Source organism: Moschus berezovskii, chromosome 23, assembly GCF_049115385.1.
Source record: "Moschus berezovskii isolate FMDL1 chromosome 23, NW_MosBer_1.0, whole genome shotgun sequence".
In the NCBI taxonomy this organism is placed as follows: Eukaryota; Metazoa; Chordata; class Mammalia; order Artiodactyla; family Moschidae; genus Moschus; species Moschus berezovskii.
Genome location: NC_142482.1, coordinates 42,643,886 through 42,663,253, shown reverse-complemented (window position 1 = coordinate 42,663,253; position 19,368 = coordinate 42,643,886). Strand labels below are relative to the sequence as shown.

Below are 19,368 nucleotides of genomic sequence, written 5' to 3'. Positions count from 1 at the left end.
ATTAAGGAGAATTAAAAAGAAGTTATATTAAGGGACTGAGGTTTATTCTTTTAGCTTCTGAGGTTAGCAGTAGCATGAGTCTTTCTGCATCTCCAGTCCAAGACACTGTCTGGCACAGAATACTTTCTCCATGAACATAGAATAGAGCAAGGCATAGATGCATGAGAAGAAAGAGAAAGAGTCTGGAGATTAGTGTAGGAAGGATCTACAATATCTAAGTATGTGTTAAGATATCAAGGACACTTAGAAGTCTTGAACCTGGGTGGCAGACACAGAAGCGATTTTGACTTAGTGTCTGATGAGTGGAAAAATAAACACACTCATTTAAAAATTTGTTCTATGAATGTATGAAGGGAGGAACTGGTATTCCTTATAGACTTAAGAGACTATACCTTAAATTAAAAGACAAACTCACATCTTTTCATATAGAAAACAAACAAACAACCAGCTTTTCATGTCTGGTTTTGCTCCTTAGAGCTAAAAGACTTGAGAAAAATGATTCAACTCCCCTGAAATTCAATTCCAACTTTCAAATGGGAGTGATGATATTTGGGTTATTTGCAAGGCTAATCAAATGACTTGCATAAAATCAATAAACTTTCAGTACACTTTCTAGAATGTGGTGCAGATTATGTCTACAGAAACTACCCCAGATCTACAGGTTAGATCTACAAAACCTACCCCACTCTCTCCTCCTATATAAATGCCTTATTTCCAAAATCTTGTAACAATCACAGTTGTTTTTATAGACACATACACAATGAGTGGGAGAGCCCCAAATTCTCAATTGCACCCAGAACAGTGCATTAACAAGAAATATTTGTTACATGATTTAAAAAATAAATGATTTTAGCCTTCCCCATGCCTTAACTATGGTTGGACAATCTTTAGAGTGTGAATTTGGAAGAGCAAACTTCCCTTACTTCTTCCACCAGGAGGAGAGGAAGAGAAAAAATATAGTATAGCTTTTGTTTTCTGGTGTAATCTAAATTTCGTGTCCATTTCACTCAATCTGCTGAGAGATGCAACTAACCAGAAAATTGATTCCATTTTCTTGAATGAATATTGAATATTGGAACATCCATCCATCCATCCAATACTTTGGAGAAGGAAATGGCAACCCATTCCAATATTCTTGCCTAGAGAATGCCATGGATAGAGGAGCCTGGTGGGCTGCCGTCTATGGGGTCACACAGAGTCCGACACGACAGAAGGTACTTAGCAGCAGCAGCAGCAGCAGCATCCAATGTTTATCTGGCAGCATTTGCTAATTATCTTTTGTATTGACTTCTTTAAGCACAGATTACACACACTTTCTTTGTTTTCAATTTGGCTTTTCACCAGGCTGACTGAAAAAAGTGAGGGCCTGCCCTCTCTGAGGCTCGAACTCAGGACCTTCAGATTATGAGATTGATGCGCTGCCAGCTGCGCTAAGAGGGCAGACAGCTTGATGTTGGTACATTGAAATTAAAATATGAAACAGCATTTTCCAAGCATGTCTACTTCATCTGTTTTCAGCTTTTAAAGAATCTACTCTATGTTATTTGACAATAGCGATGTTTAAGTCAATACTACATGGGTAGGATTCCATATTTATGAAAGGTAGAGTCCATGCCTTTCTAGTATTCAACCTAAGACAGGACCATCTATACTTCGGTACTAAGGACAATTCATTGTGTCTGTCTTTTGCTGGTCTCGTGCTTGAAAGACATCGTGTTTCCTGCCCTCAACCTATCTTACATAATTCCTAATCTTTGTTGAAGAAATGTAGAAGGTGCTCAGTTAATATTATTTCTCTGACTGATTGAATCAGTATTCCTCAAATTTGTCTATAGTCCATACTTCTCTATTTTTACATCTCCACTTGCATCTACGTGACTGGAGACATTCTTCCCTACAAAAACATAAACTGAACTTAATTTTTAAAAGTCTTCCTGTTTTTCTTCAACTTTATATGCTATTAATTATGCTAAGAGATTTATAGAGATTATCTCATGTAGTCTAATTGAGTTTGGCAACAAAACTATTTATTGTCGGTTACTAAACCAAACTTTGGGCTGCTGGCCCCAGAGCAGCAAAGCCAGTCTCCTGCCATCAGGTTGTGATGAAGGAAGGTGAAGGATTTATTGAAGGGTGCCAAGCAAGGAGAACTAGCTCAAAAGATTCAGATACCCCAAAGTCTTTCAAGGCAAGGTTTTTAAAGACAGTGTGAGGATGACTGTCTCAGGGTGTATAATCAAGGGCTTCCCAGGTGGCTCAGTGGTAAAGAATCCACCCACCAATGCAAGAGATGCAAGAGACTCAAGTTTGATCCCTGGGTGGGGAAGATCCTGTAGAGTAGGAAATGGTAACCCACTCCAGTATTCTTGCCTGGGAAATCCCATGGACAGAGGAGCCTGGCGGGCTACCATTCATGGGATCCTGAAAATCAGATGCGACTGAGCCCAGGACAGTGTGATAGTGTGAGGGAGACAGTCTCAGACTGTACTATGAGCCAATGTGCAATTCTTTGATTGGCTGATGGTGAGGTAACAAGGTAGTATTTTGGGTAACAATTGTCAGTTTTTGCCTCCAACCAGTCTGAGATCTACAAACTATTGGTCAGCATGCAGTCAACTTTTTCATATGGTGGGAGTTTTAGTATCTGCAAAATAATTCAAGGATATGGCTAATAATATTAACCCCTGAGGAGAAACTAAAGACTCTTGGCTCTATTTTATGGCTAAACTATTGTCTTGTTTGACTGCTTTCCTTTGTCTCACTTCTCTGATTAAATTTGCTCTTTGAAGTTGAGGGAAGATCTTAGATGCTAAATTTTTTTTTTACATACAAGAGGCGGGGGAGGGGACACGGGGTGAGGCTGGTGTCTGTCTCTGGAGGAGGAATTTGCTTTTAATTTTGAAGTTGAATGCAACAACCTCATCCAGTAGAGTGATCAGTGAAGCTTTCCTTTCCCATTCTGAAGATACTAATGTGGGGGTTTGATATGAATTTATTTTCTGTATACAGAATGTCAATCGAATCTACTTGTTTTGAGAAGAAAGGGAATCTAATCAACAGAAATGTTAAGAAAACCTATGTTTCCTTTTACAAATAGCAGGTTTAGGACTGAAATCAGAAGTTATTGCAAACTTAAGGAGAATAAAAATGAAAAATGGGTGGAATGGAAACTGGGATTTGGACAAGAATCCAGGAGCAGAGAGGCTGAATGTATGTATTTATTTGTTTGCCTTTGATCAACATGACTGCCTGGGAGAGGAAGAAGAGGAAATTTGGTTTTCCGTCAGTGAGTGTCATTCAGGCTCTATGGAGAGAAATAAATCAGGAAGTGGTTCTAGAAACAGTGAGGGCTATGGGGGTAACAGGGTAGGTTCCATTTTAGCTGAGGTCATCAGACTGAGATGACATTTGAACTTTCCTACTGTCAAGTTTCACAGTTACCAAAGTTTCAGGCTAATAATAAAGAGATGATAAAGTCTTCCTAATGAATTTGAAGGAGAGGAAAATACTGGAATGTGGTTTATTATTCAGCTTTCTGGGAAACACTTGAGAGATCTGATTAGGCTGTTAATTTTCTCACAGGTTGGTTACAGCCTGCTAACTCCCTTACCTTGAAGAAGGAAAGGAACAAGTTGCCCTGAATGGACTGACTCCATTTTTAAAAGGAAAGGAACTCCATCTTGCCCTCTCAATGAACTTTGGACTACTTATCCGGTAACCATAGAGACAACATACCAAATGGCCAAGCAGCTCTCCACCCCACTTCCCCTCCCCCTTCCCGCCCTCCCCAAAGGACAAACACCCGACGAGGCTGAACTGGCACCTAGACTCCCTGGAGCCAGGAGGAGTGTAATAAACCACTATGTAATCAATCACCTCTGTTATCTTTGTAATGCCCATTGATGTGGGCTACTCTGCATGATTAGGTGACCTTCAGATTGTGAATTATGGCTGGAACCTGACTGTATTTCTATCTTACACTTTCCAGAGCCGACTTAAGAAATTTGGGGATATGGCCTTGGGCACGTACACTTTAGGTATAAAAGTTTTTTACAAAAAACGGTCGGGGTCCCAGGTTCAAGAGGAAACTCTGCCTCGGACCTGCCGGTGTAACAAACTGCACTCCACTATTCACGCTGTCCTTCTGAGTGAGTTTGCTTCCCGGAGCGTTTGGCTACAACAACTTGGTTAGTAATCTGGGTAATCAAGATAGCCATTACCTTGTTAGAAATCCCCTGAAAAGAGTGAAGCATAACTACAACGGGTGGCTCGGTAGAGGGAGGGGTCGGTACTGATGCGAAAGAGAATGCAAATTCGTCAAGACTTTCCTCCTGCCGGGCACACTTTGGCTCAACAGCCTGGGCAGTGGTATTGGTGCTGTCCGTCTTTTGACTCTAGAAATGTACCTCCTATTCCAGGCTTTAAAAGAAAAAGTTTGATCGACAGTATCCTAAAAGGCCACAACGCAGCCAGGATGAAGGGAGCCATTCTTCCCACTCTCTTTCTCTTCTTTGTTTTCTTTCTTTTCTTGTCTGCCCTCGAATTCCTTCAGCCGCCTCCAGCGCTCTCTCAGCATGGATCCCAGGAGACAAGTTTAGAAAAATTCGTCCGTTTACTGCCCTTCTGTTAGCTGACCCGGCTGCTTGAGCGTTCTCGATCCTCGCGAGGGCAGCGACCGCAGGGACTTCTCAAATTTGAGTCGCCGACCCCGGGTTGCGCTCGATGCGCTTTCAGCGCGGCATTGGGTTGATGTTCTGCAGACACCTGCGGGGCAGGGAAACATGCTGGCAGCTCCTCCCAGCAGATCCCAGTCGCATCGCCGAGTCCTTCATAGATACAAGATCCACATCGTCCTCGTTTACTCTGTGAAGATCTGAACTGCTTACGAACTGCTTTTCCTCACTCGAGGTTCTTCTAAGACCTGACCGCTGATTCCCTCGCGTTCTGCCCTCCCTCCTTAGGGTTCTCTTCTTTGTTGTTTCTGACATCGCTGTTGCTGGTTTCGGTGTGGACTCGGACAGCTGAACGCTGGAGAAATTTTAGCAGGATTCGTCGAGGATTCTATTCTCTAGAGAGCACTATATTCTCAAGAGGCAAGTGTTCTCAAAAGGGAGAGTTTTCCATGCAACAGGCGATAGTACAAAAGATATGAGTTGATGTGCAAGATTCCTGTCCTATTCTTTTGTGTATCTTTTCTAGCCCCGCCCCGGTCATCTTCCCTCCATTTTTTGTGGTGATCGAACAAGTAACAATAAAAGTTTTAATAGGACTTCCTTATACTAAGAAAGTCTCAGGTGCGTTGTAAACAATACACCACCCTACCACCCCCCCTAACGAGGGGAGAGGTGAATTCGAGCCAGCCAGGAGTCGAACCTGGAATCTTCTGATCCGTAGTCAGACGCGTTATCCATTGCGCCACTGGCCCTGTTTGTATGGGCATTTTTGTAAACCGTCATTAATTAGCCTTTAAGAGGTTTTTGCACTTTCATATCATGGAATTTCTGGATGTAGCTGATGTACACTCGCTCTTCTTTTGATTTGTCTGCCCTCTATTTTCCCAAATGAGACGGTATAAAGATTTACGGTCTACTTTGAAGCCTCATAATAGAAATAACCTGCCAGCCTAAGGTCCTTGAAGGGCCTGGAAGGAGCAAAGATGGAGTTCTTAGAACTTTGCTAATGAGAACGGAAGGAAACCGGGAAACAGGGACCAGAGTAAACACATAAAATAACAGAAATATTCGCAAACCTAATCGAGTTCTTCTCGATAAAGGACAGAAATGGTATGGACCTAACAGAAGCAGAAGATATTAAGAAGAGGTGGCAAGAATACACAGAAGAACTGTACAAAAAAGATCTTCACGACCAAGATAGTCACGATAACGTGATCACTGACCTAGAGCCAGACATCTTGGAATGTGAAGTCAAGTGGGCCTTAGAAAGCATCACTACTAACAAAGCTAGTGGAGGTGATGGAATTCCAGTTGAGCTATTACAAGTCTTGAAAGATGATGCTGTGAAAGTGCTGCACTCAATATGTCAGCAGATTTGGAAAACTCAGCAGTGGCCACAGGACTGGAAGAGGTCAGTCTTCATTCCAATCCCAAAGAAAGGCAATGCCAAAGAATGCTCAAACTACCGGACAATTGCCCTCACCTCACACGCTAGCAAAGTCATGCTCAAAATTCTCCAAGCCAGGCTTCAACAATATGTAAACCGTGAACTCCCAGATGTTCAAGCAGGTTTTAGAAAAGGCAGAGGCACCAGAGATCAAATTGCCAACATCCGCTGGATCATGGAGAAAGCAAGAGAGTTTCAGAAAAACATCTATTTCTGCTTCATTGACTATGCCAAAGCCTTTGACTGTGTGGATCACAATAAACTGTGGAACATTCTGAAAGAGATGGGAATCCCAGACCACCTGACCTGCCTCTTGAGAAACCTGTATGCAGGTCAGGAAGCAACAGTTAGAACTGGACATGGAACAACAGACTGGTTCCAAATAGGAAAAGGTGTACGTCAAGGTTGTATATTGTCACCTTGCTTATTTAACTTATATGCAGAGTACATCATGAGGAACGCTGGGCTGGAAGAAGCACAAGCTGGAATCAAGATTGCTGGGAGAAATATCAATAACCTCAGATATGCAGATGACACTACCCTTATGGCAGAAAGTGAAGAGGAACTCAAAAGCCTCTTGATGAAAGTAAAAGAGGAGAGTGAAAAGGTTGGTTTGAAGCTCAACATTCAGAAAACAAAGATCATGGCATCTGGTCCCATCACTTCATGGGAAATAGATGGAAAAACAGTGGAAACAGTGTCAGACTTTGTATTTTTGGGCTCCAAAATCACTGCAGATGCTGATTGCAGCCATGAAATTAAAAGACGCTTGCTCCTTGGAAGGAAAGTTATGACCAACCTTGATAGTATATTAAAAAGCAGAGACATTACTTTGCCAACCAAGGTCCGTCTAGTCAAGGCAATGGTTTTTCCCGTGGTCATGTATGGATGTGAGAGTTGGACTGTGAAGAAGGCTGATCGCCGAAGAATCGATGCTTTTGAACTGTGGTGTTGGAGAAGACTCTTGAGAGTCCCTTATACTGCAAGGAGATCCAACCAGTCCATTCTAAAGGAGATCAATCCTGGGTGTTCATTGGAGGGACTGATGCTAAAGCTGAAACTGCAATACTTGGGCCACCTCATGCGACGAGTTGACTCACTGGAAAAGACTCTGATGCTGGGAAAGGTTGGGGGCGGGAGGAGAAGGGGACGACGGAGAATGAGATGGCTGGATGGCATCACCGACTCTGTGGACATGAGTTTGAGTGTAGTCCGGGAGTTGGTGATGGACAGGGAGGCCTGGCGTGCTGTGATTCATGGGGTCGCGGAGAGTCGGACACGACTGAGCGACTGAACTGAACTGAACTGAATCGAGTTCTTAATTCTTCCTCCCCGTTTGAATCGTGTTCTTTCCTTGTATGCCTAGGGTGCAGAGCACACCCCTCATTCTGGCATTTATCACACTCTTGTGAACAGCTGTTTGCTCAGTGGTCCTCCCCACTCAATTGTATATTTCTTAAGGCTAGCATGCTCCCTATCTACAATGACTAATTTTACATTAAAAGTCTGCATGCATGAATGCAGAGTTGAGAAAAATGCCTGTAAGCATCAGGAAAACAGTTTATGGTACAGGTAGGCATCACGAGTCTGTGATTCCATGCTATCTCAACCCAGATGTTTAAATGGAAAAGCAAAGGCCTGCTATGTACAGCAGCAGAATTCTAGTTTCCTGAATATACTTTGAGGCTCATGGTGGCTGTTTATATACTCAGGGGTGGAGGCTGGGCATGTGTCCATTAAATCTGAAGCCAGTGACAGTCAGACAGCAGGACTGGACTGGAGCTAGTGGCTGAGAATTAGGCCTTCTAAGTGAAGAGAATGCTGAGTCTGCTGATAGCAATGGAAAAATTTAGTGAACCAAGGGCACACCAGACCAATATTTTTAATATCATTTATGTAGCTTGTTTCGAGTTTTTCATAATGCCAGTGATCAGGAGGACTTAGAACACAATTCTTACAGAAGTGTAAGACATCTAGCCCAAAGCTTCCTCCCCAATAAAGGACACTTTCAGTAATAGCTCTACGATTATTTGAACAACAGCATTCAACTGACTTACAATGGATTTACTATCATACATGACAAGTCGAGAAGGTAGGAAGCCTGTGAGCCTCATTAATTCAGTAACTCTATATTATTCAGAACCAAGATTTTTTGAATGACCAAGTCTTTGCATTATGTCATTCTCATTATATGGATCTTATACACCAGCTGATTTCCTTGTAGTACCTCTGACTCTCACAATATCAAGATAAACTCCAGGAAAATAAGCAGACTTCTTTATTGTATCTCTTGTTGAGAATAACTTTTCTTATACATTCCTTAGTGGATTTCCCCCTCACATTGGCTAGATTTGTATCAGACATTCTTACCTAATCCAAGTACTGCCAAGAATGTGACCACTGTGATCAGTTAGTTCAATCATAACTCTGCGTCTGCAGCTGAGATAGGGTCTACCTCCTGCAAAGCCAAGGCAGTATAGAAAAGGCTATGTGCATGCAATAGTGCTTCTGTTTGAGAGGAGGACTAGGGGCTTTGCTGTTGGTTACTGGTCATGGAACAAACAAGCAATATTAGTTGCTGTACCCTACACCATCCCCATATTTGAAATAAAATGAAGTAGGCATTTTTTAGCATGTTCAAGATCTCCATTCCTTACCGTATTAACTCACATTGAGGTAGGAGACAGTGGGCCTCTGGGCCAGACACTTGGTGTTTGTCAAGTGGAGTAAAATGGAGCCTTTGTTCTCACCCAGACACTCCAAGGACAAAGCTAAAAATTGAGCTCTGCTAAAGAGATAAACTGCCCGCTCCTAAGGTCAAGGAAGACTTCTTTGTCTATGCACACGCAGGAAGGGCTTCTTGGGGGTTGAAAAGGGAGTGGACCCCATTTCATAATAAGTGTGGACATGCACTCGTGGGCCTCTGCGGTGGAATTCATCTTAGAAAATTGTTGCGCACACATCTTGGAGAGGATCCATGGACCAGTCAGGTGTGAAGAAAGGAGCAAGATAATTGGCCAAAGGTAACAAAGACCCATCACTTCATGGGAAATAGATGGAAAAACAGTGGAAACAGTGTCAGACTTTATTTTTGGGGCTCCAAAATCACTGCAGATGCTGATTGCAGCCAGGAAATTAAAAGACGCTTACCCCTTGGAAGGAAAGTTATGACCAACCTTGATAGTATATTAAAAAGCAGAGACATTACTTTGCCAACCAAGGTCCGTCTAGTCAAGGCTATGGTTTTTCCCGTGGTCATGTATGGATGTGAGAGTTGGATTGTGAAGAAAGCTGATCGCCGAAGAATCGATGCTTTTGAACTGTGGTGTTGGAGAAGACTCTTGAGAGTCCCTTGGACTGCAAGGAGATCCAACCAGTCCATTCTAAAGGAGATCAATCCTGGGTGTTCATTGGAGGGACTGATGCTAAAGCTGAAACTGCAATACTTTGGCCACCTCATGCGACGAGTTGACTCACTGGAAAAGACTCTGATGCTGGGAAAGGTTGGGGGCGGGAGGAGAAGGGGACGACAGAGAATGAGATGGCTGGATGGCATCATCGACTCTATAGACATGAGTTTGAGTGAACTCCGGGAGTTGGTGATGGACAGGGAGGCCTGGCGTGCTGTGATTCATGGGGTCGCAGAGAGTCAGACACGACTGAGCGACTGAACTGAACTGAACAAAGACCCAGAAGGACTGTCCTATATAAGTGGTTTACATCACCTCCTTATTGAGCTCCTCCGCACTCAGGACGCCTGCACTCCTCTCCGGGTATGTATCTCTGCCTAGCTTCTGAGTTAGATAGAAGCTAGTTTTCTATCTAAGTTAGTTAGTCTTCTATCTAAGCTATTTAGGTAGAAGCTGTTTTCCTGTGTGCTCTCCCATACATTGTGCTGTGTCTTTAATAATAAACTTTGGACCTGTTTTTACAGTTTTTGCCTCCTTGAAACACTCTTGCTTTCAAACAAGGGCAAGAGTCAGGGCCACTTTGCTTCTAGCTTCTAGCCCCCAGCGGTTCAGTGGCTAGAACTTTCAGTTTTCATCCAGGTTCCCCAGGTTTAATTTCTGGGCAGGAAACTAAGATCTGTTTTCAGCACTGCTTACTGCTCTCCCTCTGAGATCATTTGGTACCAAAACCTGGGAGTTCAAGGCAAACTGCAGGTCCTGTCCAAACCGCTGACTGGAGACTCCTGCCTTTCACTCTCTCTCTCCCACACTTCTGTGATTTTCTTTCACACATTACTTGCACAGCAAGGTTTTTTTTTTTTTACCTAATACTTTAACATCCTCTTGGGGAAGGACTAATTGAACCCTTTTTGCTACCAAGTCCACTGTTGTCAGTGTCAACATTAGACATAAATTTCCAGAGCTAACCATTACAAAAAGCATCTGATATACAGCTTATATTCAGTATTTGTATTTAGAACAAGTACTTTAATTGTACATGATCCCATGGACTGAGGAGCCTGGTGGGCTGCAGTCCATGGGGTCGCTAAGAGTCAGATACGACTGAGCGACTTCACTTTCACTTTTCACTTTCTTGCATTGGAGAAGGAAATGGCAACCCACTCCAGTGTTCTTACCTGGAGAATCCCAGGGACGGGGGAGCCTGGTGGGCTGCAGTCTATGGGGTCGCACAGAGTCGGACACGACTGAAGCGACTTAGCAGCAGCAGCACATGTTGTTGTTCAGTTGATAAGTCGTGTCTGATTCTGTGACCCCCCATGAACTGCAGCATGCCAGGCTTCCCTGTCCTTCATTATCACCTGGAATTTGTTCAAGATTATGTCCTTTGAATGGCTGATGCTATCTAACCATCTCACTCTCCACAGCCCTCTTCTCCTTTTCCCTTCAATCTTTCCCAGCATAAAGGTCTTTTCCAATGAATTGGCTCTTCGCATCAAGTGGCCAAATTATTGGAGCTTCAGTTTCAGCATCAGTCCTTCCAATGAATATTCAGGGTTTATTTCCTTTAGGATTGACTGGTGTGATCTCTTTGTAGTCCAAAGGACTCTCAAGAGTCTCTCATGATGACGTATTGACTTATAAATCAGAATTATATAAGTGTGGTGATTAATAATGCCATACATCACAGATCTTAACATGACTGCATAGTAAAATGACACTACAGTTTCTGAATTTAAAATGTTAGAGGCTAACAAGTATGTAATAGTGTAGAGATCTGAAGTTCAACCTTAAACAGAGCAGGGCAGGAGTCTTAAATTCCTAACTCTGTAAATCAGTAATGTGTGCTACCAAAATATGTCTATAAAATATATAATGCTCACTGATCCCCAGGTTTATTTTTGCAGCTTCTTTAACAGCTGACATTTTAAATTTATTTCTTCATCACAATCTGTTCCTTTCCAGCATAAGCACAGTTGAACACTTTCTGTCTTAAAATTTACTCTCTATTTTTTTGTATGTCTAAAGTTTTTTCATTTTCATTTTTATTGGAATATCATTGATTTACAATGCTGTGTTTGTTTTGGGCATACAGCAAAATGAATGTTATACATGTAAAAAAATCTACTCTTTTTCTTTTTTTAAAGATGCTTTCCCCGTATAGTCAGTCCATTACAGAGTACTGAGAAGAATTCTCTGTGCTACACAGCAGGTTCTTATTTATTCTCTATTCTTATCACTGTTCATGTAGAAGAAACTTGATATGGAAAAATGAGAGCAGCTTTAGAGAGAGACTCTGCCCTTGACTAGAATGTGTGAATTTGGACCAATCACTTAACTTTTCAGTCACCCCATTAGTTTATCTACAAAATGGAGATGATACTTACTTTGCAGGTTTGTGGTGAGATTAAATTACATAAAGCAGGTCAAGTCCTGGCAACTATTTAGGCTGTCAATAAAAAGTAACCATCCTTAATAGTAATGTCCAACTGTTTCCAATATTCTAAAGCTTAATCTTAATAACTCCAAAGGCATTTACTGAATATTCATTTACAAAGCAGAATGTGAAACTGGAGGAGTCAAAGGTAAAGATTACTCTGAATTCCTCAAAGAACTAACATCAAGTGAGAGAGACAAATCTAAATTCATAATTACAACAGGAGAAGTGCTACTCCAGAAATAAAAAAGAAAATGTGCCAGCAGCCTGAAAGTGTTAATCACACAGTTGTGTCCGACTCTTTGTGATCCTATGCACTGTTGCCTACCAGGCTCCTCTGTCCATGGGATTCTCCAGGCAAGAACACTGGAGTGGGTTGCCATTTCCTCCTCTAGGGGATCTTCCCAATTCAGGACTGGAAACTGGGTCTCCTGTATCATAGGCAGTTTCTTTACTGAGCCACCAGGGACTTCCCAGCAGAATGGAAGTACAGCAATTAACTCTGGAGGGGAAGTCAGGAGAAGTTTTTCTTGCTATCACATTTGACTTTAATCTTGAAGAAGAAACAAATTTGACCTTGTAAATGAGGAGGAAATAAAAAGCCAGAGTATTGAGTATTTGTACGAGGAGAAGTTACAAAAGGTCTGTTTGAGGAAAGCAGTTTCTTGAGGCAGAACTGCAGTTTTAATTGGCATAGGGAAGAGGAACTGGAGGAGCAAGAAAAGTGGCTGTAAAGACAGCTTGTTGGGGCGCACTAAAGTTTTCTAATATACCGGCAATATTATTGTTTTCTAGATATGGTGGTTCATTTCTTATCCTTCCAACTGTACATATTTTGATAATTTTTCCTTATGTGACATGTATGAGATGCATCACAATAAAAAAATTAAAACATTTCAAAAAATAGGTTGGTGCCAATTTGTAAATACCTTTATTTATCAAGATAATCAAGATAAGAAATGTATCCTGAAGACAGAAGAAGGCGAAATAGGTCTTCAAGGAGAACATTCTCAGCTCTGTGTTTGAGGAAGATCAAATTGGGCAGTATTTGTAGAGGTAGACCGAAGCGCAGGGAGAGGCCATGTGTAGAGACACCACGGCCTGGGCAGGAATAACAAAGGCCTGGTCCAGATAACTAGGTGTAAAGAGGGCTCAGAGAGGGGAATGGAGGTTTGGTTGAGGTGGAGGTGACAGGCTTTGATGATTCATTGAAAGTGATGAACAAATGGAATTTAGGATAGTGGATCTGGAAATTCCATTAACCTTAAGTAAATAGTGGGGAAAAAAGTATCTTGAAGAAAATGAGTTCCAATTCCAGTCCCCAACATCTCTCATGTAACCCTAATTATATCAGAACTTTCTGTGAGTCTATGAGCTACCCCTGCATTTTTCCAACATATTCATTTTATGTTGTTGTTGAGGTAGTCTGGATAAGGTCTTGTTATATGCAACAACATACAGGTCTGAACAATACAAAAGGCCTGAACAATACAGTAGTTACAAGATTCCACTCATAAAATTCCTCAGGGAAATTTTTTTTTTTTATCAAAACTAAGGCTTCACAAGAAAAAGAATTTTGTTACTGTTTAAAAAAAAAAAAAAATCGATTTCCAGGAGACCAGGAATACCAGTGAGAGGATTGGGAGGTGGGTGCTTAGGGAATCTTCAAGGTGAGGAGAATGTTTTTTCACTTAAAGTCCCCAGAGCCAAACACACTCAGCCATCCCCACATCCCAACTGTGTCTTCTCTCTAGTGAAAGATCTGAGTTCCTGGAATCTTAATCCATATCTGAATAATGATTAGCAACAAGTCATACTACTACTTTCTAGTCATAGTAATTAAACAAGAGTGTGTGCATAGCTGTGAAGTCTTGAATTATGGGGTAGACATGATTTTTCTTCAGAAATCAGCCTTCTCGCCATCACTGATGTTAGGCTAGCCATCTGTACCCGGTGCCCTTTCTGTGACTGGGTTCCCATTGTCCACTGATATTTGCATGGGTTTCACTTGGATTGGTTTCACTAAGACACACTGAAGCCAACAATGATGGGTGCTGGACAAGCAGAGAATTCCTGAGGAAAGAGTGATCATGGTGAAGATGAAAATGACTGTAACTTGATATTTCCTATGAAATTTAGTTTTCAAACAGGATTAACAAATGACAGTATGGTCTAGGACCTAAAGTACCAATCTGTCAATACCAATCTTCACCCCCCCCCAACCTTCACTCTACTACCACCTTTCTTATAATTTCTCTCTCAATCTCCAAGACATGGTTCTCACAGTATGTACAGGAGAAATGGATTCTATGTCTTCTATAAAGGCAACATTCTAACACTGTAGAGTAGGAGGGGCTGCAATGAGCAAATGAGATATCCCCAAACCCATGTCCCCAAATTAGCAGTACTCAAGGGAAATACTTGAAACCCATAAATATAATTGTTCTGAATTCAGTACCTACCCCCACAAACTCCCAAAGCCCTAAGAACACTCACCAGATAAGAAAAACAGTATGGTGCTGAATATAAGGAGGAAAGATGGGTAGAGAAAGGTGACTTTCATGTCCTTATAAATGTCAGTTGTTTTCAAAATATACAGATAATGCAGTAGTAGTGCAAGGAACACACAGATACCTGTTATGCAGAAAAAAAAGGAGGGGGTGGGGACAACAACCCATCTGGTTAGCTTAATCTATGGCCTTAGGACTAATGTCCAAGACTTAAGTTGTTGCTTTAACTCCCCATACTCTATATTTCTTTCCTTTTGTTGTTATTTCATTGCCTTTGCCCTTAACAGTCCCTCAACGGTTTCTAAGAGGTTATGCCCAATGGACCACCACCCCAGCCCAGAACCAGAATGATTGAAGGAATCCTCTTCGTTTCATCCCTTACCTACGATGAAGAAGGCGGTTGTGAAGATGAAGTACTGTTTCCGGGTATCAGGAAGGGAATGCGGGAAGGCCAGGAGTATAAAGCTCAGGAAGAAGGAGAGAAGAAGGGCGCTGATCATGAAAATTTGACCAAATATGTAGTAGTCTGAATTAGGGAGGGAGAGGGGAGAAAGGCCAGGAGCTCCCTCTAGGGCCCCCTTACTTCTGGGTCTGAATCCCCAGAATACTAAAGACAGTGCAGAGACTTTAAAGTAGGAACCAATGGCAACTGGTTGGGAAGCTTAGGGATGGAAGGAGAAGTAAGCTGCCAAAAGATCTAAAATGGCCCTTGAAAGGCCTGGTCCCATGGTCCACTGTTACTGGTGGGCTTATCATTGCTTCCTTCAGGTATGCTGGGGCAGAAAAGGAGGTTGAAAATTCTGGGAAGGGACAAGGTTGAAGCAGGGCCCTCCCTTTCAAGGCCAGAACTTACTTGATTTTGAAGGTAGAACCCAACATTTGATCTCACCACTGCACATTGCAAAGAGAGCACTGAATAGGGATTGGCTTGAGTTTTCTATCTTCACCCAGGTTGAGAGGTTGAAGGCCCACCACAGAAGGGCAGAACCAGTGAAACTGCAGATGAGGATAAGAACTCGATATGGTTTAACTATCCCACAGTTCACACAAAAGGGTGCTGACTGAAAGAAAGGGCAGGGGGAAGCGAATGAGTCAGATGCCCTGTTACTTTGGGATTTCTCTCCATTCTGGAACACCCATACAAGCCCATATAAGTCCAACCTCCTTGCCTTTCATACTCAGGCTTGCAGAACTCCCCTTCTCATCTCCTAACCAAATCCTTCCCAGGTCACAGACTGACCCTATGTCCCTCGCCAGCAAGAACTGAGATCTTTCTCTTTTTTTCTATATATCGTGTCTAAACCACTTGGACACAACCACCACAACTCTGTTTTGTTACTATGGTTTTCCTGGGTGTCTGGGTATTGTGTCTCATCGCCTGCACTAGAAGTCCCTGGAGAACAACAGCCCTGAATTCTTAACTTTCCATCACATTTAGCATAGTGCTTTATGTGTAGCAGGATCTCAGTGAATATCTGTTAACAGAAAGGAAAAAAAATGTGCACACCAAATACATTCCCTAGTGATGTCAAGAGAAGTAAATATTTTCCTATGCTCTGCAGTCTCAACATTGCCCTCCATCATCATTCCCCTCAAATTACAGCCCCTTTCCCCTCTTCTCTTACTATTAAAGATCCGAGGTTACCTTTTCTCTTATTTCTTCTTTTAATATTTCTGTTTCAGTTTTCATCTTTTGATTACATTTTGTTTTCTATAGTACTTTTTAACACTGAGGCCCATCCTAGCCTTCTCTTCAAGAATAGAACCTTGTGGTCCCTTCCTGTCTCCTCATTGGCAGAAATGTTTAGTGACATCATAAGTATGTGAAATCTACATCCCAACAAAAATGTGAGATCCTATCCTGCTGGCCCTGTTTTTTAAAAAATTATGTCATTTCCCACCCCCTCCACCCAGCAATGTCTTTGTTTTCTTTGGTACACGTGTGCCTCAGAAGTTACAGCTTGTGACCTTAGTTCTGACTTCTAATATGGAATAGGCAGGAATACTATATCTCTGCACAAGATTAAAGAATGCTCGATAGAGAGAAAACAGGATAATCAGGGAAATAATTGAAAGATGTAAATGGAAACCAGTTTTGTGTTAAGGGTACAGTGGTTCACACTACACCCTTCAATTCCTTCACCCGAATGATATTAAGACATGTAATACTTTCTAATCTCAACCTTGTTCTCTAACATACCACTTGGCAATGATGGACACTGTGTTTTTTGATAAATGAATTAACAAATAAATGGATAAATGAAAGTGAGACAAACAGAGGACTGCTAAGGATTTCTGTTTAAAATTTTCTTAAATGTAAGCTCTGGGAAGGCAGAGATTTTGTCTATTCACTTATGGATTCTGGCACAAGGCAGGTGTTAAGTAAATATTTGTTGAATGAATGACTAATCTAGGAACAAAAGGATCATCTTTAGGACAGGGGGTTGGTATATCTGTCAGTTTCTCTCAGTTGAATTTTTGTTGTATGTACACTATATATTTCTAGAATAAACTAGGATGTTAAAGTGTGCAACAGTAATATATTTCCAGCTTAGAATTATATGTCAATCAGTAGAACCATTAAAAGAAGATAGCACGATAATGCTATTGGTTGAAAAAAGAAGGATTAGTCATGAAATCAGAGGAAACAAAGTGAAGATTGCTTTAGACAATCATATGCACATGGAAATACAGCCTTGAGACCTAGGAAAAGTAGTTATCATAAGACAACATCTTTAAGTCTCAATGTTGGTAGAAGGCCCCATTGAGAAGAGTGCCATATTTTATCCTGAGCTTTGAACTGACCCCAGAAAACAAAGTAGATGGGTAAATAGATTTCTGTTAATGTCAGAAAAGGAATAAAGGCAAACTATAACTATATTTAGCAAGCAAATTGTTTACTCTAAACAGTTGTCATTTACTCTCTCCCTTATAGACAACCTCTCAGTCCAAATATTTTTAAAAATTGTTAATTACTCCACATTCACTTGAAGGCACACACTCCCTTAAATAAGACAACTCTTTGTTTAAAATGGCTTGGAAAAGGAATCAAGTACGAGAAGCTATAGCCAGAGAAAAGTATAATCACTTAGTCGTAATCAGCTCTTCCTGACACCATGGACTATAGTCCACCAGGCTTTTCTATCCATGGAATTCCCCAGCAAGAATACTGGAGTGGGTAACACGGGATCAAACCCAGGTCTCCCACATTACAGGCAGCTTCTTTACTGTCCTAGTCACCAGGGAAGCCCCAAGGGCAGAGAACCTGGATTTAAATCTTAGTTTTGCCACTTACTTTTTGGCCAAGTCACTTCTTTTAGTAAGAGATTACTGCCAAATTTGCTAATGTGATAAAGATATTGCACGTACATTAAAAAAAGGAAAAGTGGAATAAAATAAAAAGAATTCTTATCTCTAAGACATACAGACTGAAGAAGTTAGGGTGAGATGATATGTCTAGGTTTTACTTTAAAATACTTCCACTCCCACCTTCAATCACCTACCCCTGACCCCCCAACAAAAATAGTAGTGGAACGATAGAGGGAACAAGATTAGTAAAATGTTGATGATTGTAAAATCAATTACATGTGAGTTCATTACCTAATTATGTCAGCTTCATTATGTTTGAAAATTTCCATAAGTTTACAAATAGAAATTTCACATCTCAATCACCTAAAGGGTTAGAAGCTAATTTCTTTTTCTTTAGAAAAAACAATCTGCTCACATGAGTGAAAATGCTGTCTGCTCTCTATTATAGTCAAGTGTGTTCACTAATACATTTTAAAAATTGTATAACTTTTCTGGGTTTCTTACATATAAACTCCACAAGAGATTGACTGTTTTGTTCATTTATACTTATTCTTTTTTTAATAACAGTAAATGATTAGAGAATATTATTTATATATTACTTCAATAAAAAAAATCTACCTCTGTAGGATTGCTATAGAACTAGATTGAGAAAGTAAATGTAAAAGTACTTTTTAAAAAATAAGTCCTATATAAATTCTACTTCAAACCATCATCATAGTTACTATTGGAAATTGAATCCTTTGCTCCATCTTTAAACATCATACTAAAATTTGATATTAAGTATTGCTCCATGGAGATCCCTATTAACTTATTAAGAAAGCTAACTTTAAAAAGTAAAATGAGACAGTTTTAAAGAATCTTAGGACAGTATAAAAATTTACATACCAGGTGGTTTGTATTCTTGCCAGAATTTGAAATCTAGCAGCACACAGGTTAGAATGAATTATCTTTGCTTGAAACTATATACTTGGATTCATAAGAGTTAAAAGTCAACTGGGTCACAGCTGGCTGATGATACAAACACGTTTTAGAGTCAAATACTGTATTCTTAAGTTATCCAAATATTGCATTTTAAAAAAGTCAAAGACTTTCAACAAGAGATATACCTTGGGGATAAACTGTTTTCCAACTCGTGAAAGAAGACTGCCACCTACTAAAGAGAACTAAATAAACGTGCCCTGGAAGCCCACAGGAATTCTGGATGCTCTCACACTCTGAGATGGCCTGCAACGGCTTCGTGGTCCTCCCACCTTCACCCCCTCCCCAGGCTCAGACAGGAAACCTTCTGCCGCCCCAAGGAAAAGCATCCCGGAAAGAGGCAAATGGAAGGACTCCGGGATCCACGCAGCAGCATTAGACTCGCCAGCCCAGTCAGCCCCACGAACGTCCTCCTCGGGAATGCTCGAGGCAGAGTCTCCCGAGTGTCTCCACTTTTCGCAGTTGTGTTGAAAGTATCCACCCTCGTTTCCGCTAGCAGAGCACCCTCTGCCCTTTCAGACTGGTGGCAGGGTGGGATCTGCAGCTGAGCTTTTGTCTTTGTGCTCAGGCTGCAGTTGCAGGACTCGGAGACGGTGGTGGTGGAGAT

The 19,368-nt window shown here is 41.3% G+C and overlaps 1 protein-coding gene and 2 non-coding genes across 3 annotated transcripts; all 3 read right to left on the bottom strand.

Annotated features, from left to right (window-relative positions):
* Nucleotides 1-1,367: 1,367 nt before the first annotated feature.
* TRNAM-CAU (transfer RNA methionine (anticodon CAU)) lies at nucleotides 1,368-1,440 on the bottom strand. The gene has a single exon. It is a non-coding gene; the product is annotated as a tRNA-Met (tRNA).
* Nucleotides 1,441-5,352: 3,912 nt separating this feature from the next.
* TRNAR-ACG (transfer RNA arginine (anticodon ACG)) lies at nucleotides 5,353-5,425 on the bottom strand. The gene has a single exon. It is a non-coding gene; the product is annotated as a tRNA-Arg (tRNA).
* Nucleotides 5,426-13,900: 8,475 nt separating this feature from the next.
* LOC148774191 (transmembrane protein 225B-like) lies at nucleotides 13,901-16,164 on the bottom strand. The gene is made up of 5 exons (XM_088831482.1): nucleotides 16,120-16,164; nucleotides 15,328-15,535; nucleotides 14,857-15,000; nucleotides 14,461-14,598; nucleotides 13,901-14,037 (listed from the first exon to the last, which is right to left on the bottom strand). Exons 1-5 carry the CDS (start codon nucleotides 16,162-16,164, stop codon nucleotides 13,901-13,903), a joined length of 672 nt encoding a protein of 223 aa, XP_088687608.1.
* Nucleotides 16,165-19,368: the final 3,204 nt, after the last annotated feature.

Excerpts from the sequence above, each read along its gene's own strand:
- LOC148774191 (XM_088831482.1), bottom strand. The coding sequence starts at position 16,164 with ATGAAAACTGAAACAGAAATATTAAAAGAAGAAATAAGAGAAAAG. Across the intron at positions 15,001-15,327 it reads GGTTCTACCTTCAAAATCAA|ACTACTACATATTTGGTCAA; the intron begins GTAAGTTCTGGC and ends TCCCTAATTCAG. Across the intron at positions 14,599-14,856 it reads AACCGCCTTCTTCATCGTAG|GTATCTGTGTGTTCCTTGCA; the intron begins GTAAGGGATGAA and ends TCTGCATAACAG.